Raw genomic sequence first — 18,112 nt, forward strand, 5'->3', positions numbered from 1 at the left:
GTCCATGGCCATCCTTCTGTGCCCCATATGTGATTTGGGGGAAGAGGCTTTCTCACCAACCCTTCTCCCTACAGACAAGGATCAGGCAGGGTGACCCAATCCCAAGGAGGCAGGATCCACATGGGAAATGTGAGGCTACATTTGTGACCAGGAGCCTCTCCAAGGGGCTCGGGATCAGGCGGAGCTCCTAGGGAACCAGAGGTCAGAATCCAGCGCGTGTCCTGGGACACAGGCGTGAATGAGCAGCGGGGGTGGGGGTGGGGGTGGGGGTGGGGGCTTGATTCTGAGCCAGCCGCACCCATCCCTGTGACACCACATCACCACCTGGGCTCCGCCCGCCAGGGCACACCTTGAGAGCAGGTGGATCCTCGTCCGCAGAAGATCGGAGTGGGCACCTGGTTCCAGAGGGACAAGTGGAAACACCAGATTTGATAAGGAGACAGCACCCCAAGCCGCTGTCCGCTGTCTCTCTTTCCTACGTCACATCAGATGTTGACCTTCTGATCCCATTCCACATCCTTTCATCTTCCCACTTATACCCTATGATCTTAGTTTGGGTTCCTCAAAAGCAGATCTCGAGACCAGGACTTGTATGCAAGTAGCTTATTTGGGAGGTGACCGGGGGAAACAGAAATGAGGGAGACAGGGAAGGAGGAAAAGCCAACCTCAGGGTGTGTTAATGCGGTTGCTTCTGTGGGCGATGGGGCTCAGGATGCCAGGACCTCCTGCGAAGCAAGCAGCATCCTCCAGCTCTGTGCCCTGGACCCTGGGGCCCAGAACATGTACCTGCTTTACCCCCCATTGGCTGAGGGCCCAGCACATGTACCTGCGTTATCCCCCATTGGCTGAGGGCCCAGAACATGTACCTACTTTGTCCCCCATTGATTGAGAGTTGCTCCTGATTTTAGGGTGCTTGGGAGCAGAAAGCAGAGAGGGGTCTGGCGCATGAATGGGCACCAGAATTTTCTGCTGCACCCAGCGGGGTGAGGTGAGAGCAGTGGTTCCAGAGTGTGAGCCCCAGGACTGGCAGCATGGTCTCACCTGGAAACTGTTAGCAATGCAAATTCTTGGTTCTGAATCCGAAATCCTGGGGGTGGAGCCCATAATGCCTCATGTGCTCTTTCTAGTCAATCTGCACTCCCACCCAGCCCTTACAGGCAACCGCTATTCTGATTTTTTCCACTCTAAATTGGTATTGCCCGCTTTCAAATTTTATTCAAAATAAAGGATTGCGTGGTATATATTCATTGGGGTAAAAGTTTTTGCACTCAGCATAATGCCTTGAGGTTCTTGCATATTGTTATGTAACAATAGCTCATTTCCTTTTATTTATTGTGTAAATAGATGAGTTTGTTTATTCACTCTGAATAACGCTGTGTGAGCATTCTTGTATGAGCTGGTGGTCCGGTACTGCAGGCTAATGAGAATAAATGCAACATGAGTGCTGCACCCCCAGCCGTGTGGTTGTATAATACCCTGTTCCACAGAGATCCTGCTCCCCAATGTTCTGGCCAGCGTTAGGGAGCACCTCACAGCCTTCCTGTGCTTAGACACACAGGCAAGCGCTTCAGCAGACCTGGAGGCCACCGTAAGCAGCCAAGTCCCTGACGTGAAATCACCAACAAGAAGCACTGAATATGCAGACAATGGCCCAGCCCATGAGAAGGACTCTGTTTAGAAAGAGCTGAGAAGCAGGCCATTGCCCTTTGCTCCCCCGGGCACCTGCCTGCAGGATGACGCACAGCTCTGCAGGGACCTGTGGGAGTGCCACTGGTGCTGACTTTGGAGATATAAACACTTTAACAAATAGGCACATTTGCAAATAAGGAATTGTGAGTAATGAAGTTTTATTGGCCCTTGGAACTTGGTGCATGTGGTGGCTTTTTATTTTTATTTTTTATTATTGATTTCAGAGAGGAAGGGAGAGGAAGAGAGAAAGAAACATCGATGATGAGAGAATCATAGATTGGCTGCCTCCTGCATGCCCCACACTGGAGATCAAGTCCACAACCTGGACACGTGCTCTGACCAAGAATCGAACTGTGACTTCCTGGTTCATAGGTTGATGCTCAACAACTGAGCCGGGTGGCTGGGCCATGTGGTGGTCTTTAATCATAGCCCCAGAGACCTGGCACTTGTCCCATTGAGAGGAAAGACTCTGGTGTTGTGAGTTCAATGCCAACTGGTGCAGAGGTGGCTGGACACGTTAAAGGGAGAATGAGAGAGAGGAGGGAGGCGGAGGGAGCGGGGGCTGGAGCAGAGGCAGAGAGTGAAAAATGACTAATAAAATCGGGAAGGAAGGTTGGTGACCATCCATGTGAGCAGGTCCTGGTGTCTGCGGACGGGCACTCATGGAAGTCAGAGGCAGGCGACAGGTGCCTACCCTCCCTGAGGATCGCATGCAAGGCATGGCTTGCAGGCCGCTGAGAGTGACAGGCCTGGTCATAGGAGACACCCGCGTCTCAAAAGGGCCAGAAAAAGGATGGACAATTGTGAATTTTTAATAAATGCGTGAAGAAAAGGGAGGCCAGGGAACCCTGGGAACAATGTCAAACTCTCTTGGCACGGTCTTTCCAGCAGGAACTCCAGGTGGGCTGCATCCCCCCAGGGGCAGAGTGCTGGCTGCTAGAGCCACGATCGATCGCTCAGTGCAGGGGTTTGGACAGAGTCACTCACGCCAAGTTTTCACAGTTCTCGGTGTCAGGGGGCAGAGAAAAGCCAGCCCTCTGGGTCCTGCCTGAACCCTTGACCCACAGAGTCGATGAGCACAGAGAAGTCTGGGGGGCGTTCAGGGCGCAGCCGTAGTAACTGGAACATGGCAGTGCATCTCTTCTCGGGGGAGCAGCCCCAGCCCCTGCCTCTGGCCGGAGTACAGACCAGGCAGCTGCATCCTGGGACGGGTTGCTTGTTCCAGCCTCAGAGTCCCGGGGTGACCGACACTCAGCGGTTGGCTCTAGCGTTCACTCGGGCAGAGCGCCACTGTTTAGCTTGGCATCCTGCTCAGAGATTAGAGCTGGGATCATGTCAGGTGGGAGGTCAGGGCGGAGTGGAAAAAGCAAGGCAGCAGCCAGCAGTGCTCTGCTCACTGTGCCAGGAAAAACGGGGTCAGCAAGTAAACAGTCTCCAGGGGGACTGCAGTGAGCAACCCCACAGCGGGGGAGGGCCCGGGGGATGTCCGGGTTGAGAAGTTACCAGGTCAAGGGCCTCAGAAAGCACGGACCCAGCCTTCAGCCTCAGAACCGCTAACACAGGGCGAGGCCCAGGGGTGGGACAGATGTGGTCCCTGTTGTTGAAGAAATGCCCTTGGAGCTTCCTATCTTATTTAAAAAATGTATACTCCATATTACATCTGTGATGCTTTCACCAATAAAGATATATTTTAAAAATAAAGATACGTAGTTAAAAAAAATACAAAAAAAAACATTTTGCTCAAAAAAGTTGTACTCCATACTCCCCAATAGGTATTTTATATAAAAAATGCTTCCATTCCCCCAATTTGAATCAAATTGATGATTCAGAGGCTGCATCATGCTCTTCCTGTGGTTTTTTTTTACCTCTTCCTGGACATTCGAGTTAGACCCGTGGTCGGCAAACTGCGGCTCGCGAGCCACATGAGGCTCTTTGGCCCTTTCAGTGTGGCTCTTCCTAAGCCTTAGGAGTACCCTAATTAAGTTAATAACAATGTACCTACCTATATAGTTTAAGTTTAAAAAATTTGGCTCTCAAAAGAAATTTCAATCGTTGTACTATTGATATTTGGCTCTGCTGACTAATGAGTTTGCCGACCACTGCCTTAGACCGATACTCTGGATAAAACAAGGAGCAGGTAATGCTGAACACATTGGATCTGGTACTGCAGAGAATTTTAGGCATCACTTCCGATTACCATAGGGTAGGTTGCCAATTATTGCATAAACATTCATGAGAAGAGACCCAAGTTCTACCTCGCCTGAGCTGTGACTCATCTGGCAACATGCTGATCGAGGGGTGAAGTAGGAGGAATCTGCAGGGAGCGTGGAAGACATGGACAGCATCCTCCTCAGGGTTGCTAGACTCCAGTTACCTGTGGTGGTGGCGGTGATGGAGGGCGTCTCACAGCAGGGGTCAATGAATCACATGGAAACACCAATGAGTCTGGCCATTTATTGATGCCACACCACGGCAGGCTATGAGTACAGTCTGGTTTTAAATACTGAGGCGCCCAGCAGGCGCCCCTTGAGGCTGGGCCTGGCAAAGCAGCACAGGGATGCAGGCAGGCGATGGCTTGGGCCATGTACATCACACAACCATTCTGGAGGGCAAGGATCGGTAGGCTTGTGCTTCCCAACCATGTTTTTAAAAAATTATATAACTTAAAATAATAATAGAAATACGAATAATATCAATATCTGAATTAGCAGTACAAAAACCAGGAGTAGCATCAACTATGTTGCTAAGTTGTAGCACCAGGCAGTTCACATCATGTGGACTCTCTCAAGAGTGAACCACTGTGCACCAGGTACCAGAGACACTGCCCAGGACTCCCCCCTCAGTCAGTAGGGAGAAGAGCTGAGACCGGCCATCTCTGGGGTAGTGACATGCAGCTTTCAGAGTTTACAGGACTGGAGCCAATTGATGGGGAAATTATGACCAGAAAGAATATAAATCCCTCAAACTGTGTTTCAGAAACTTGATGAAGGTTATCAAAAACATTCACTCAATGTCTGAAAGCATCACCCTGGGATGACTGCCAATTGGGTGTCAGGAGAGAAGGTGGAGGTGCGCTCGCTCTTATTTAAGAAAACCCATCATGAAGTCTTTCCTACCAACAAGCCATTGTTTGTCTCACCAAGTTTCCCTATTGAGTCTCTTGCAATGTTACTTTCCCACGGTGCTGAAGTATGTGTTGTGTTCAAGAATTAAATTAACCCATAACTTTTCCGAGAAGAGCTAACTGCCGCGGAGAAAGGCAATGTAAACCAGACTGGGTCTGAGGATCTTAATGGATTTGAGCACCAGGCCCGGTGGCAGCCCCCTCTGGTCACAGAAGGCATGCGTCCAGGGTCTCCTGTCCAAGTTGAGATGGAAGGAGGACATGGATGGAATAAACCAGCAATGCTGCTTCGTGTCGGCCCCTGTGAGCATCGAAGGAACGGTGCAGATGCAATCTGTGTTCTTGCCTTGAGTCTCCCTGATAACCCGAGGCCCCTCTCTTGTTGCAAGCACAGGGACCTGTCAAAACCCCGATGACCCAAAGCAGAGGGATTGTCAAGGGAACAACCATGTTTGATGACTCCAGTAGCAAGTGGGGTCCAGATGGACAGATGCCACACAACTGGCTCACAACACAGCCCCCATCTGGGAGGTGAATGTCCATGATGCGTGACTAGAGGCCATTATTCCGTCTTTGAGAAACTGGAGAATGGCCTCCAGTGGAGCACCTGGCCAGGCCCTCCCTACAGTTCTGCCAGCGTCGCCACCTGGGTCACAAATAACGTTCTGTGTATTGGGAAGACCAGCCCCGTCAAGTTTGGTGAGGTCAGTAGGAAGCCAAGTTTGTTCCTGAGTTTTGTAAGACTGGCCATATCAGGTCTCTGATGACATGCATGACCTTAGGATAGTACAGTACCAGCTTAAGTCAATCTGGTTTACTCAATTAACCCCCAGAGAGCCTACACGACTCAGGGACAGTCTTCGAGAATTGTTTCATCAGAGAAAAAGCACCTTCTCCTCTACTCACGTCACTAACAATTTAAGCACCTTCTCTCGAAAACTGTTATTTCACCAGAGATTGTCACTGGCCAGCAATGCTTATATTTGAAGACAGAGTACAAGACTGTAATTATTATTTAGACATCAGTTTCCTGGCTTTAGGTAAACATGTCTACTTGCCTCCTGTTTCTGGTCTATCTTGAATTTCATCCCAACCCCAGTGTTTTGTGTTCCACAGAAATTTATCAGAATAACATACATTGATGGCTTGAAAAAAAAAAAAAAAAAGCACACAGTATAAAAATGTTTGAGTTTCTGGTCTCCAAGTAATAGAACTGGCATTGGCCAGCAACACCATTACACATCGAACAGAAGATGTGGACTTGCCCATGTCTGTATCTATTTACATGTTTCTGTGAGTTCTGCCACCATCTAGATATTAGCACCATTTTGCAGTAGCACCATCTGCTGAACGGATAGATAATTCAAGATCTGGGACGCTGTGTTTCATGATGAAGATGAACTGTACCTGTGAGACTGAAAAATGCTGCCCATCGCATGAAGGCCACCCTCCTGCCTTCCCTCTGTCAGGAGCTGAGGGCTTCTTCCCCTCGAGGACCCCCACGCACCCACTCACCCGCCCTCTCCCTCTGGGTTCAGTTCATGAAAATGCCTCCCCTTAGAAGCCAGGAATTCGCCTTAATTTGAGACCACGGCCTATTTCGGCTCCTGTTGGGTGGTGGGAACATCCAGGATAAGACTTCTAACTCTCATTTCGGTTTTTGGACTCCCCTTGACATGCCTGTGTCCCCCAAAGAAAAAGACCCTCCGAAGTAAGCACTGGGAAGTAGGTCATCCTTACCTCACTTTTGAGAAGGGCTTTTTTTCCCTCTAGACTAGAAATTTGTACTAAGTTCTTATATTGAATACAACTTATCTGATTCTTTGAGATATTTTAACCTGGAGCTCCATTTTCCCACCTGGAATGGGGGAGGGGACGGCCATGGACTAGGTCGGAGCAGTTGTGTGTGAACCCAGCGAAGAAAAGAAAAGATGTTCGACCTGAGCTGATGTCTCAGGCAGGGGATGTGCCGGAGGGGGAATTAGACAGGAAGACACATTTGCTCATAGTGAGGAAAGGAAATTCCCCAGGCAAGTGGGAAGAATAAAGGCCCAAGTTCCCTTTCCTCTATGGCTGACGGTCGGGGTGCCAAACCCCGCGCAGTCAAAAATCCTCATGTAACTTTTGACTCCCCTGAATGTAATTTCCCCTCGTATCCAAGGAGTATTTCAGGGCCCAACCCCCACTCCTCGCCACACAGATACCAAAACTCATGGATGCTCAAGTCCCCTACATAAAACGGCAGAGCTCAATGCATCCAGTCTGCCCTCCACACCCACAGACGCCCACTGCAGATGGAAACAGCACAGATCTTAATAGAAAAAAACTCTGTGTATAAGTGGACCCACACAGTCCAAAGCCATGTTGTGCAAGGGTCAACTGTACTAGCACGAAATTAATTTCTGTTCAGGTCAGAAACACACATCAACTGCTCCAGCCTGGCCTTCTGTGTAACCTAAATGCCGTAGCGTCACTAAATCCTCCAGTCCCCACCTGCTCCCTCTTGTTCTAGTGTCTCTAGGTGGGCGTGGGGGTCTGACCAGCTCAGAGAGGGGGTCTCCAGGGGTTAGGGACAGACCGAGGGTGGAGGGGCACTCTCTCCTCCTCCCTACCTGAATACTGGGTGAAGAAAGGGGCGCTCTGCCTAGATGAACTAAGGGAATGTTCTTAAAAGCTCTCCCGTGACGTTTTAAATAACAGCTGCCCCAGCAGAGAGGGGTGGTGAGGGCAAGATGATTCTACCAAGATCCACTAACAAGATTCTTTGTTCCCTGGATCAGTGTGGCTCTGTTTCCTGATCCTTTGAGGTAGTCTGGGAAAAACCTGGCCTCTTTGTTTTTGTCTTTGAGGGATGAAAAAGAGACACCGTTTCACAGACTTGCCTAACCTGGCACCTGTCCCAGGAGCTGAGCCAGGAGCGGCCTAATTCTCCCGGGTGTCCCCCTGCTGATGAGGGAGCGGCAAGTGTTCGGGGCCCAGCCCTCCTGCGAGGGGCATTGTGTGGCGAGTGGGACACAGCGGATTTTGTTTTGTTATGGCGCAAAGTTGGACCTGAAGTGCACAGAGGAACAGCTCCTGGAGCGGTTCCTGGGGGTTAGCAGAGGGCACGGTCAGCAGGCTGCGGCGGGCGATGGTGGTGGCTCCCTCCTGGACTTAGAGCGCTTTGGGGTTCTGGAGCAACAGTGGCTTCCTTGGCCTTCGGGCGTGGACCCCGTGTGCTGGGGCGCAGGAGAGGCAGCACTGAGCCCGCACGGTGGGCACAGAACACTTCTTCATGGCTCTCAGTGTCTGGCAGAAGCCCGCTGATAAGTTGTCCTTGGTGCACAGCACATCTGCGGAGGGAGAAAAACATTCAGGAAGTACTGACAGTTATCCTTGTCAGTGAATGAGCACAACTGCTGTTCATTCATACATGAACCAAGAAAGGTGCCTTAACAACCTATAATAATAAAAGGGTAATATGCTAATTAGACTGAACGTCATTCTGGACATCCTTCCTGATGAAGCCGGGGCCAGAGGGAAGCGAGCCCAGGTCCCTGGTGCCGGAGGGAAGCCGGTGCCAGCAGTCAGGAGAAGGAAGGCCTACTCTTGCACGAATTTTCATGCATGCACCGGGCCTCTAGTTCATCATAATAGTGGGCATCCACTGGCTATGTGCCAGGCGTTGTGTGAAGTATCTGTGTTAAATGGAATCATCAGTTGTAAGCCTTCACCCCTGTAGAGTGTTAAACACTCCCACCCTTGCCGGGCTGCCAGGTGGGTGATAAGTAAATACTTCTCTGCTTCTTCACTGTGGGGTCAGCTCTCAGACTTGCTTTGGGCAATGGGACGCCAGGAGACATGATCCCGGTGGGGCCTTGGGATGTGGGGAGGGGTGGCCCTGCCCTGATGAGCGTTGGCCTTCACCATGAGGACGTGGCTCCTGCAGGCACTGAGCCAAGGTGGGTGAGAGACTTATGAAGCCGGCCTCAACCCTACCTACAGCTTGCGGCCAAGGCCAAGGAAGGCCTGGCTCGATCAGCTGCACTTTGGCTGACCTGTGGAGGCTGAACAAAAAGTACATGAGTGTAGTTTAAGGCCCTGAGTGCAGAGCTGTTTTGCTACACGGTATTGCTATGCGACAGCTGAATGCAGTGTGTTACGGGCACCGCTTCATTTCCTCTTCACAGCAGTGCTGCCAGGTCAGTACAGCGATTCTTTCTGCTTTGCAAATGCGAGATGTAAGACCTCCAGGGGTGAAGAACCGGCACAATGTCATCCGGCTGACAAGCGGCACAGCCGAATCTGGACACAGGCTGCACTGACCCTACGGCTCTTGGTTTTAGTAGTCACGCCATTCAGAGCACCTGGCAACCACCCGGTCAACCAACTAACCAATGCTCTCTGAGCATCGCTCAGCAGTGAGTAATGTGGTCCCTGCCTCCAGAACTACACGTGGAGATGAAGGCATCAGATACACAGACAATGCCCATGACAAGTGTATAATTCGTCACCTGGGTTCTAACCCCTGTTCCCTTCTAACTAGCTCAGGGCAAGAAGCTCCTTAACATGGCGTCTGTGTGTGTGTGTGTGTGTGTGTGTGTGTGTTGCTTTCCTCAGACACAAAGCAGCGAATTTGACTAGATTTCTCAGGAGCTACCACCACACACTCTATAGCTGAGACTCAGACTGCCTGGCCCACAGACTCCAGGTCTGAAAGGAATTAATTAAGGTCCAAGTCACAGATTTTGCTTCTAGAAAGTGAAATTGTTTCAAAATTGGCTTGAGTGCCTCTGTGAGCTCTGGGTGTCTTTCTCCTTCACAGAAAAGACTTGAACAGTCCCGGAGAAAAGCTTTTTCACACACAGGCTTCTGTCCTTTGTGAACAGAACTGTAGATAGAAGTAGAAATTCAGGAAATACCCTCGTTACTCTAAACCTGTAACAATATTTTTGCCTCTTTCTGCTTTCCCACCTTGAGGTCATAAAGGCAAAAAAATTCTTTTTCTCTCTTCAGGACACATCACTCCCCCCACGATGCCTTGCTTTTTGTTTGTTTATTTTTTGTGGAGAAATCAACAGCTTCTGTTATCTCTCAAATTCCATTTTGCGAGCAGATTTTAAGTGCCCTTGACAACAGGTAACCTGTGATGCTCCTGGAAGCCCACGCCTCTTCCTTGCTCACTCTTTTCTTCTTCAGGCCTCTTCTTACACCTGTCATGGCAACCCGTCTCTCCTAAAACCCCCCAGGAACTTCGGTGCATGTGCTGGCATCTGAGACGAGCACATGTTTCGGCCAAGTATCCCTATTGTGGAAGGAAATGTGAGCTCCCTGTCTCCCACACCCTCCCCGCCGCCCCCCCCCCCCCCCCCCCCCCCCCAAGCAGCCCACGTTCTCCATGGGGCCTGGGCCGTGTGTCACGTGGGCTGCTGTGCAGGACAAGGGAAGGGTTCCTTCCCAGGCTTCTGGTTTGGGAACTGGGCTCGGTGTGGAGCCTGGGGGAGGCTGCCCAGCCTCTCCCGAAGCCTCTGGATGGTGGACGGAGCAGGTGCATTCCTGGTAGCTCTTTGCTCCACATTCTTTTTGCCATGAATATGTGAGTGCCCTGGGGCTACGTCCAGAGAGGAAGACAAAGCAGGGTGAAATCTCCGCTTGCACCCCTCTCTCCACAGAGCTTCTTGTGGCCATCGTGGATCACGCAGACCTCTGCTATTCCAGTCTCTGAAGTGGTATCATTACTGTATCGTTTGCTCAAATGTGGCACTACACTCTAACTTGGACTGTTCTGTTCATATGGGTAAGCCTTTTCTCTAAGGGCTAAAGTGTGATCTCTCTCAAGGGTGTCTTCCATTACAAAAAGGGCCTCCTACAGACCCCCAAATTTTAACCCTGTTGTGGGTTGACTTGTGTCTTCCAAAGTTGAAATCCTTATCATTGATAACTGTGAATATGACCTTATTTGGGAATATTTATTTTACTTTAAATGTTTTTATTGATTTTTAGAGAGAGAGGAAGGGAGAGAGATAGAGAGATAGAAACACTGATGAGAGAGAAACATCACTGATTGGCTGCCTTCTGCACACCCCCTATTAGGGATCAAGCCTGAAACCTGGGCATGTGTCCCGACTGGGAACCAAACTGATGACCTCTTGGTTCATGGGTCGACACTCAACCACTGAACCACACTGGCCTGGTCTTTTATTTCCTTTTTGCCTTAAAAAATTATTTTTAATTATAGCCGACATACAATGTTATCTTAGTTTTAGGTGTACAACATAGTGAGTCAACGTTTATATGCCTTACAAAGTGCTCCCCTCAATAAGTCTAGTACCCACCTGTCAATGTATGTAGTTATTATGGTAATACTGACCCTTTTCCCTGTGCTGTCCACTGCATCCCTGTGACTTATTTTATAACTGGCAGTTTCTATTTCTTAATCCCCTTCCCCTTTTCCTGCTCAAACCTCTCCCCTCTGGCAACCATCAGCGTGTTCTTTGTATCTATGAGTTTGTTTCTGTTTCATTTTGTTGGATCACCTGTGTTGTTTTTTTAGATTCCACATATACATAAAATCATATGGTGTTTGTCTTGCTCTGTCTGACTTATTTCACTTAACGTAATTCTCTGCAGTTCCATCCAGGGTTTCACAAATGGTCCTCAAGAGCCCTGGACACATGCTGAGTCCTGGGAGCCCCCTGTTTGAGAGCAGGGGGCTGGAAGGAAGAGTGGAGGACCGTGGGGGCCTATATTGGCCCCTATGGGCCAGCCTATGTTTAGCAGCTCATTTAGGCAATGACTATGAGCCCAACATCATGACATGACTGAACTGCATCTGTTCTCATTATTATTGTAAAAACAATAAGGCTCGTTATATTCACCAGCCAACTAGATCCCAGCCGAACCATACACAATGCTTATGACTAGGGGTAACTTGGAGAGGAGAGCCCCATTTGCCTCTGCCTGTTCAACAGAAAGCATACTTGGAAACTTAAAGGGACAGTTACTAGTATAAGCATGTTTCCTTGCTGTCAGCTGTGTACAGATTGAAAGGATAATAGTTTGTCCACAAAAGAAAGTTGAAAATCAATTTCAATGATGTTGACAAACACAGTTTCTGTAAGACGCTGGGTTCTTGAAGCCAGGGATTGTCCTACTTATTCCGTGCCCTTGGTTTTTAACACGTGCCTGAGAAATAGGCCATTATCAACACTATTTGCTGAATGAATTACTGAACGAAATCCTATTCATCAAGAATATTCTCCAATAGGAAGTTTGCTGGCTCAGATGTTCATTTGTATCAACTTTGGGTCTAAGTACTGTCCCTGTTACTTTCCTCATTATTTTTCTTGCTCTCTCTACCCCTCACTCCCCAAATTAAAACAAAAAATACCCAGGAATAGAATGCATAAGATTTTTTTCTTTGGTTTTTAATAATTATAAATGTAATGCATAGAATATAGGCAATACTCAGTAAATATTTCTGAATGAAATTTCTGATGTTTTATTTCTTAGCCCAGATACATGAAAAGGGTTTTTAGAATCCCTACTACAGAAACGGTCATTTTGATTTAGATTTGAATTCATTAACAAGTTAGATGGCACCCAAAAAAGTGCAAAGGCCTGGAGGAGAACAAACTTTACATGAACTCATGCCCGATCTTACAAGATGGACACAGGGGGTATATTTACTGTGATGGCTGGATGGCTGACAAGGACCTAAGCATTAAATAACTTATTTTCAAAGCATTTCAGAGGGCACAGCAGACAGGGTGGGTGGGTGGCTTTTCAATTGAGAAATTTCTTACAGCTGCTCTTTCATATGTTTCCCCATGAGTAAGCATGGCTCTGCTTTCAAGAGAAGCTAATAATTAACTCCGTGCCCTGATAATTGTTGGCGAATGGAATTCATTATTCCCACCCATTGCCAGCCAACTGTTAGTTACCATCTCTTCAGTGTTTGAATTCAAGATAAAACTACCAGGAATGCATTTAACCCAGTTTTGACTATTGAAGATTATATTATTCAGCAGTAAGGCAGTTAAAGAGAATCTGCATATAATTTTAAAATAACTGATAATACTAGGCATGTTCAACCAAGACTGTGTTGCTTCTTCAATTAGATAAAGTCAAAGCAACATAGAAGGATTCCATTGCCTCAAAATCTTATTTTTAAATTAAGTTTATTGGGGTGAAATTGGTTAATAATAACATCCTATAAGTTTCAGGTGTGTACCTTTATGATATGACATCTGTGTACTCTGTTGTGTGCCCAACACCCAAAGTGGTCTCCTTTTATCACCATATATATCCTCCCCTGCTGCCCTTCACTTCTTTTTTTTTTTTAATATATTTTATTGATTTTCTACAGAGAGGAAGGGAGAGGGATAGAGAGTTAGAAACATCGATGAGAGAGAAACATCGATCAGCTGCCTCCTGCACACTCCCTACTGGAGATGTGTCCGCAACCAAGGTACATGCCCTTGACCGGAATTGAACCCGGGACCCTTCATTCCGCAGGCCAATGCTCTATCCACTGAGCCAAACCAGTTAGGGCCCTTTACTTCTGATAAATATCATTCTGTTGTCTGTATCTATGAGCTTTGTCCTTTTTCATTTGTTGGTTTGTTGCTTTTTAAAATACCCTACATATGAGTGAAATCACTCAGGTCTTGTCATTTTCCACTTGACTTATTTCACTTAGCATAGTCCTCTCAATATCCACCCATGTTGTGGAAAATGGAAATATTTCATCATTTTATGGCTGAGTTCCATTCCATTGTATACATACACCTAGTATTATCAGTTATCATTTTTTAAATCCATTCATCTGTCAAAAGGTACTTAGGTTGTTTGATCCATGGCTTGGCTATTGTAAATAATGCTGCAACGAACATAGGGGTACCTGTATCTTTACAATTTGTTTTTCTGGTAGATAACCAGAAGAGGGATTGCTGGGTCATATGGTAGCCCTGTTCTTAATTATTTTGAGTAACCTCCATACACTTTTCCATAGTGGCTGTGCCAATTTACACTCCCACCAGTTGTGTACGAGAGTTCCATTTTCTCCACATCCTTTCCAACACTATTTCTTGTCTTTTGGATAATAGCCATTCTAACAAATATGAAGTAGTATCTCATTGTCATTTATGATGTTCATTTCCCTTATAGCCAGTGGTGTTTAGCATCTTTTTATATATCTGTTGGCCATCGGTGTGTCCTTGGATAAGTGTCTATTTGGGTCCTCTGCCCCTTTTAAAATCAGATGGTTTGTTTCTGTGGTTGCTGAGTTGTATGAGTTCTTTATGTATTTTGGATATGTTAATCTAGCCCAGTGGTCTTAGGTTCTGCAGGAGTAGACTCTGAGTGCAAGTTTGTGTCAAGGGATTCATTAAGAAAGCGCTCCCAGGGAAGACCACTAAGGGAGTGCATGGGAGGAAGACAGGAAGGGAGGAAGCACCGCCAGCTGCCATCTCCGGCGCAGTCCTCGCTTCAGCCTGGTCCCACGGGGAGCTCCAGGGTGCAAGTTCTGTCTCAGTCCAGCTCCTGAAGCCAGTGAGCTGCACTGTCACACCCCCACAGTCTTCAGCCATTGGCCAGCAGCTACCCCAGGGGAAGTGAATTTGCAGGCACTTAAGGCTTTCTAGGTGGAGAGAGAAAGCTGCTGGAGTGTGTGACAGACAACTGAGACAGAGCTTGCGCCCTGGAGCTCCCCCAGGGGACTAGGCTGAAGCGAGGACTGGGCCGGCGATGGCAGCCTGGTTGGGCTTCCTTTCTGTCTTGCTTCTCCGAATGGTCCTTCCCAAGAGTGTCTTCTTAATGCTTCCCTTGCACACAGACCTGCATCTCAGAGTCAGTTCCCGTGGAACCTAAGGCAGGGTGCTGGAATGCCAGAGGGCCATGCAGTACACGACTGGGGTTCTGAGAAGGCGGAAGCATCTCTGAAAAGTCTTTGAAGAAGGAGAAGTGATTCTCATCCATGTGGGATGACGGTGTGAATGGGCTTTAGGAAAATGGATGAGACAATCCTTAAGGAATCAGAGTCACACCTCACCAAGTCAGACTGCTTCCTCCCAGCGATGCCGGCTGGCCTTTCAGCAGTAAGTTCCCGGTTCAGTAAAGGGGATTGCAGTGACCCAGGAATCAAGTCATGCAGGACAGCTTACCTGTGAAAAGCTCTCCCCCTGAGCAATGCCCTCCACTCACCAGCACTCCTCCTGCAGGCCTGCTGGTTGCACTCTTGGAGTTCGGAAGGTCTGGGTTCATGGTCACACTGGCATTGGTCTTGACCTTCAGTTCTATTGTCCTCTGAGGAAACACAGTGGACAGTCCTCTTCTGAGAGCCACCGCCACAGGAAGCCGTGCACTGAAAGAGTGGGGCACATGGGAAATCAGAATTCTCCCCCGGACCCACCAGGGGAACTCAGCCAAGTGCCTCCAACCGACCGTGGTCCAGTGGAAAGCCTCAGGACCCGTTTTGGAGCCACAGTCATTAGTCAAAGGCACTAATAATGTGGAGATGTGAACTTAGGAGGAGTCCATATGACAGATTGTGTGGACTGAAATGGGCTTAATTTACTATTGGGTTCTCAGTAGAATGTGTACAGAGGTTGAATTATGTGTAAAATAGGAAAAAAAAGTCTATTTGGGCCCTGGTTTCTTGGCAACCCAGTTTCTTTGAACTAGCTTTGATCTGGGGCTGGACATCAGATGTGAGGAAAGGGCACAGAGCTACAAAGAAAGCTGAGAGCAGGATAGAAAGAGAGGTGGGAGAGGAAAACCACAGTGGGATGGAGAAAGGATGTGGAATGGACCCAGCTGGACCACGTGTGGTCTCAAGCCATGCTAACAGGTAAGGCTCCATGGTAAGGTCATGAGGTGGCCACTGGCAGGCAGAAGGGAGGTTTGCTGGCCTGGAAAAGCAGCTTAGACAAGATGATTCCTGGGCATGTAAGAAAATGTCTGAATTTACCATATATATGCTTTTAAAATTCTGGGTACCTATCCGAAAAACTTGTAAATACTTACTTGTACCCCTATGTTCATTGCAAAATTATCTTTACAACAGCCAAGACATGGCATCAACCTAAGTGTCCTTCAACAGAGGGACTGGATAAAGAAGATGTGGTACATACTGCAATGGAATACTTCTCAGCCACGAAAAGATGAACTATTGCCATTTGCTTTCTTGTTGTCAATGATATATGAGACACGGTGGGACCTGCCCATTGACTAACCCAGGGCAATGGGGGGTATTAGCCAATTGAGGGGAGAGCTTTGACCCATTCCTGGGACACAAGAGCCAGTAGACTTCTCTCTTCCTGCCTCTGGACAAACTGCCCTAAGAGGCAGCAGTGCATAGGGCTTTTATAAGGCCTTCTGAGGATGGGTGATCAACTGGTCCAGACCCCGGGCAAGGTCAGGCTGGGAGTGCACCAGCTCGTATCCGATTCCCCCGTTCCCTGTTTCCTTCCTTTTTCCTATCACATCTGCTTCCCGGGCATTGTATTTCCTAATAAAGTGATTAATTTTGCCTCAAGGCTTTATTTTCTAGAGAATCCAGGATAAGACAAGTTAGAGTGACCACTAAATCTGCCTATGGAAGAATTTTATTTAATCTTCAGTATCACTGATAGTTTTATTTATACAATAAAACAACTTTGAATAAGAAATCCTTTCCTCCTTTCCAGTTTAATTCTTTTCCTTGTCTCTCCATCCAACTGGCTGCCACCTGGCAAACTGATCGGCAGAGGACAAGAGGCCTGGAGCTCGTTAGGCTAAGCCTCAAGCTCCAGGGCACATGCGAGTCCCATTCGCTCCAAGAAAAGCCAGAGCATCAGAGACATTCAGGCCAGAAGTGCCTTTCCTTAGGCTTCGTGCCTCTGGAAAGTTTGGTATTTGATCTTTATCTTCTGAAAGTCTTTGATCTGTTTCTCTTCTGAACTCAGGACAGCAAACATTGACCGCCATGTCAGCTCTGGGTCAACCTTAGCAGACTTAGAGGTATATTAGCAGAAGGATACTAGCTCTAAAACATATAGAGACACACTGTAAGTCAGTGGACACACTGAACATTTACAATGAATATATGTTCTTTTGAAACTAAAGGAAACCAATGCTTTTTTTTAGAGTAAAGATACGAAGAGAACACAACTGACTTACCAGGTCCCAGTTGCCCGTGGTCCAGTGACAACAGGGGTGCTGGTTGCAGGGGGCAGTGGACACCGGCCGTTGTGCCCAATCACAGAGGCCTCTCGGACAGGCCACACCTCTCTCCTGCACTCCGCCTCCACAGGACCTGGAGCACTAATATACAACAGGGACAGGTTAGGTATAAGCATAACCAATGGACACAAGACACTGGGGGGTAGGGGAGGCCGGGGGGAGGTCAAGGGGGGAAAAAAAAGAAGACATATGTACTATTCTTTGTAATATTTTAAGCAATAAAACAAAATTAAAACAAACAAACAAAAAAAGAAAATCACACGGAGACGTCTGCAGTGAGAAGGGAAGAACTTTCTATGGTCACTTTTGTTGTGTGCAGTGTTACTTAGAATATTAGTATCTGTACTGGAATCTGAGCCTCTGTTATAAGTTCCTTACGGCCACTCAGTCCCTTCAAATAACAGTGGGGAAACCAAATGAGAGAGAAGGAAGGACACAAAGGAAATTCTGAGGATAAGAGGAGGAGAAAAAAGCAGAAGGTGCCAAATAGCTCCATGTCAAATATGTCAACAGAAGGAATTTTGGTTAAAATTCGAAATGAGTCATTCCAGAATGGACCTTGTTATCTGTGTTTTGCCTTCTGGCCCCAGGGTCTAGAAACGGGAATGTAAAATGTAGACATTTTCATTATAATTAGCTGTGAGCACGCGCATTTGCAATACAAGTTTGTTCATCTCCTGTTAAAATGGATTCAGCTTCTTTTCCTACTGCATAAAGCTGTGAATTACATGTGTGTCTATTCTGAATAGGCAAGTTAGTAAGTTTGCTCAGGGTTCTGATGCACTGGCTGTAATGCTCATAAAATAAATCTGAAATGACAAGTTGGTTCCTCAAGGGATACAACTCTAAAAGGTGTCAGCTTTTTGCTCACTAAAATAATTTTACAAGACATATTGTCTCCTCTGCCTAAAAATTTTGGGAGGGAATTAAATAATTCACCAAGAATCTTTGAAAAGCACTTTGAGTACTCTGAAGAATCTTAATTATCATATGGTAACAAAAACAGACACACAAAACAATGATGGGTGTCAACATCTTGCCCATATCATGTCAGGCACTATGTGTATGATGGTACCATGGAAAATGCAAATTATATAC

At 47.5% G+C, this 18,112-nt stretch overlaps 1 protein-coding gene across 1 annotated transcript in view; it reads right to left on the reverse strand.

The window, feature by feature from the left end:
• Positions 1–4,138: 4,138 nt before the first annotated feature.
• The window catches only part of ADAMTS12 (ADAM metallopeptidase with thrombospondin type 1 motif 12), a 184,340-nt gene continuing 170,366 nt past the window's right edge, over positions 4,139–18,112 (reverse strand). Inside the window, exons 22-24 of the mRNA XM_070411772.1 lie at positions 16,952–17,095; positions 14,996–15,155; positions 4,139–8,145 (exon numbers count right to left, since the gene is read on the reverse strand). Of these exons, the coding sequence (XP_070267873.1) occupies positions 7,967–8,145; positions 14,996–15,155; positions 16,952–17,095 (483 nt within the window). The 3' untranslated portion in view covers positions 4,139–7,966. The remainder of the gene's footprint in view (positions 8,146–14,995; positions 15,156–16,951; positions 17,096–18,112) is intronic.

This window comes from Myotis yumanensis, unplaced genomic scaffold (assembly GCF_028538775.1).
Source record: "Myotis yumanensis isolate MYYU_CA2020_CCGP unplaced genomic scaffold, mMyoYum1.0.hap1 SCAF_4, whole genome shotgun sequence".
Taxonomy (NCBI): domain Eukaryota; kingdom Metazoa; phylum Chordata; class Mammalia; order Chiroptera; family Vespertilionidae; genus Myotis; species Myotis yumanensis.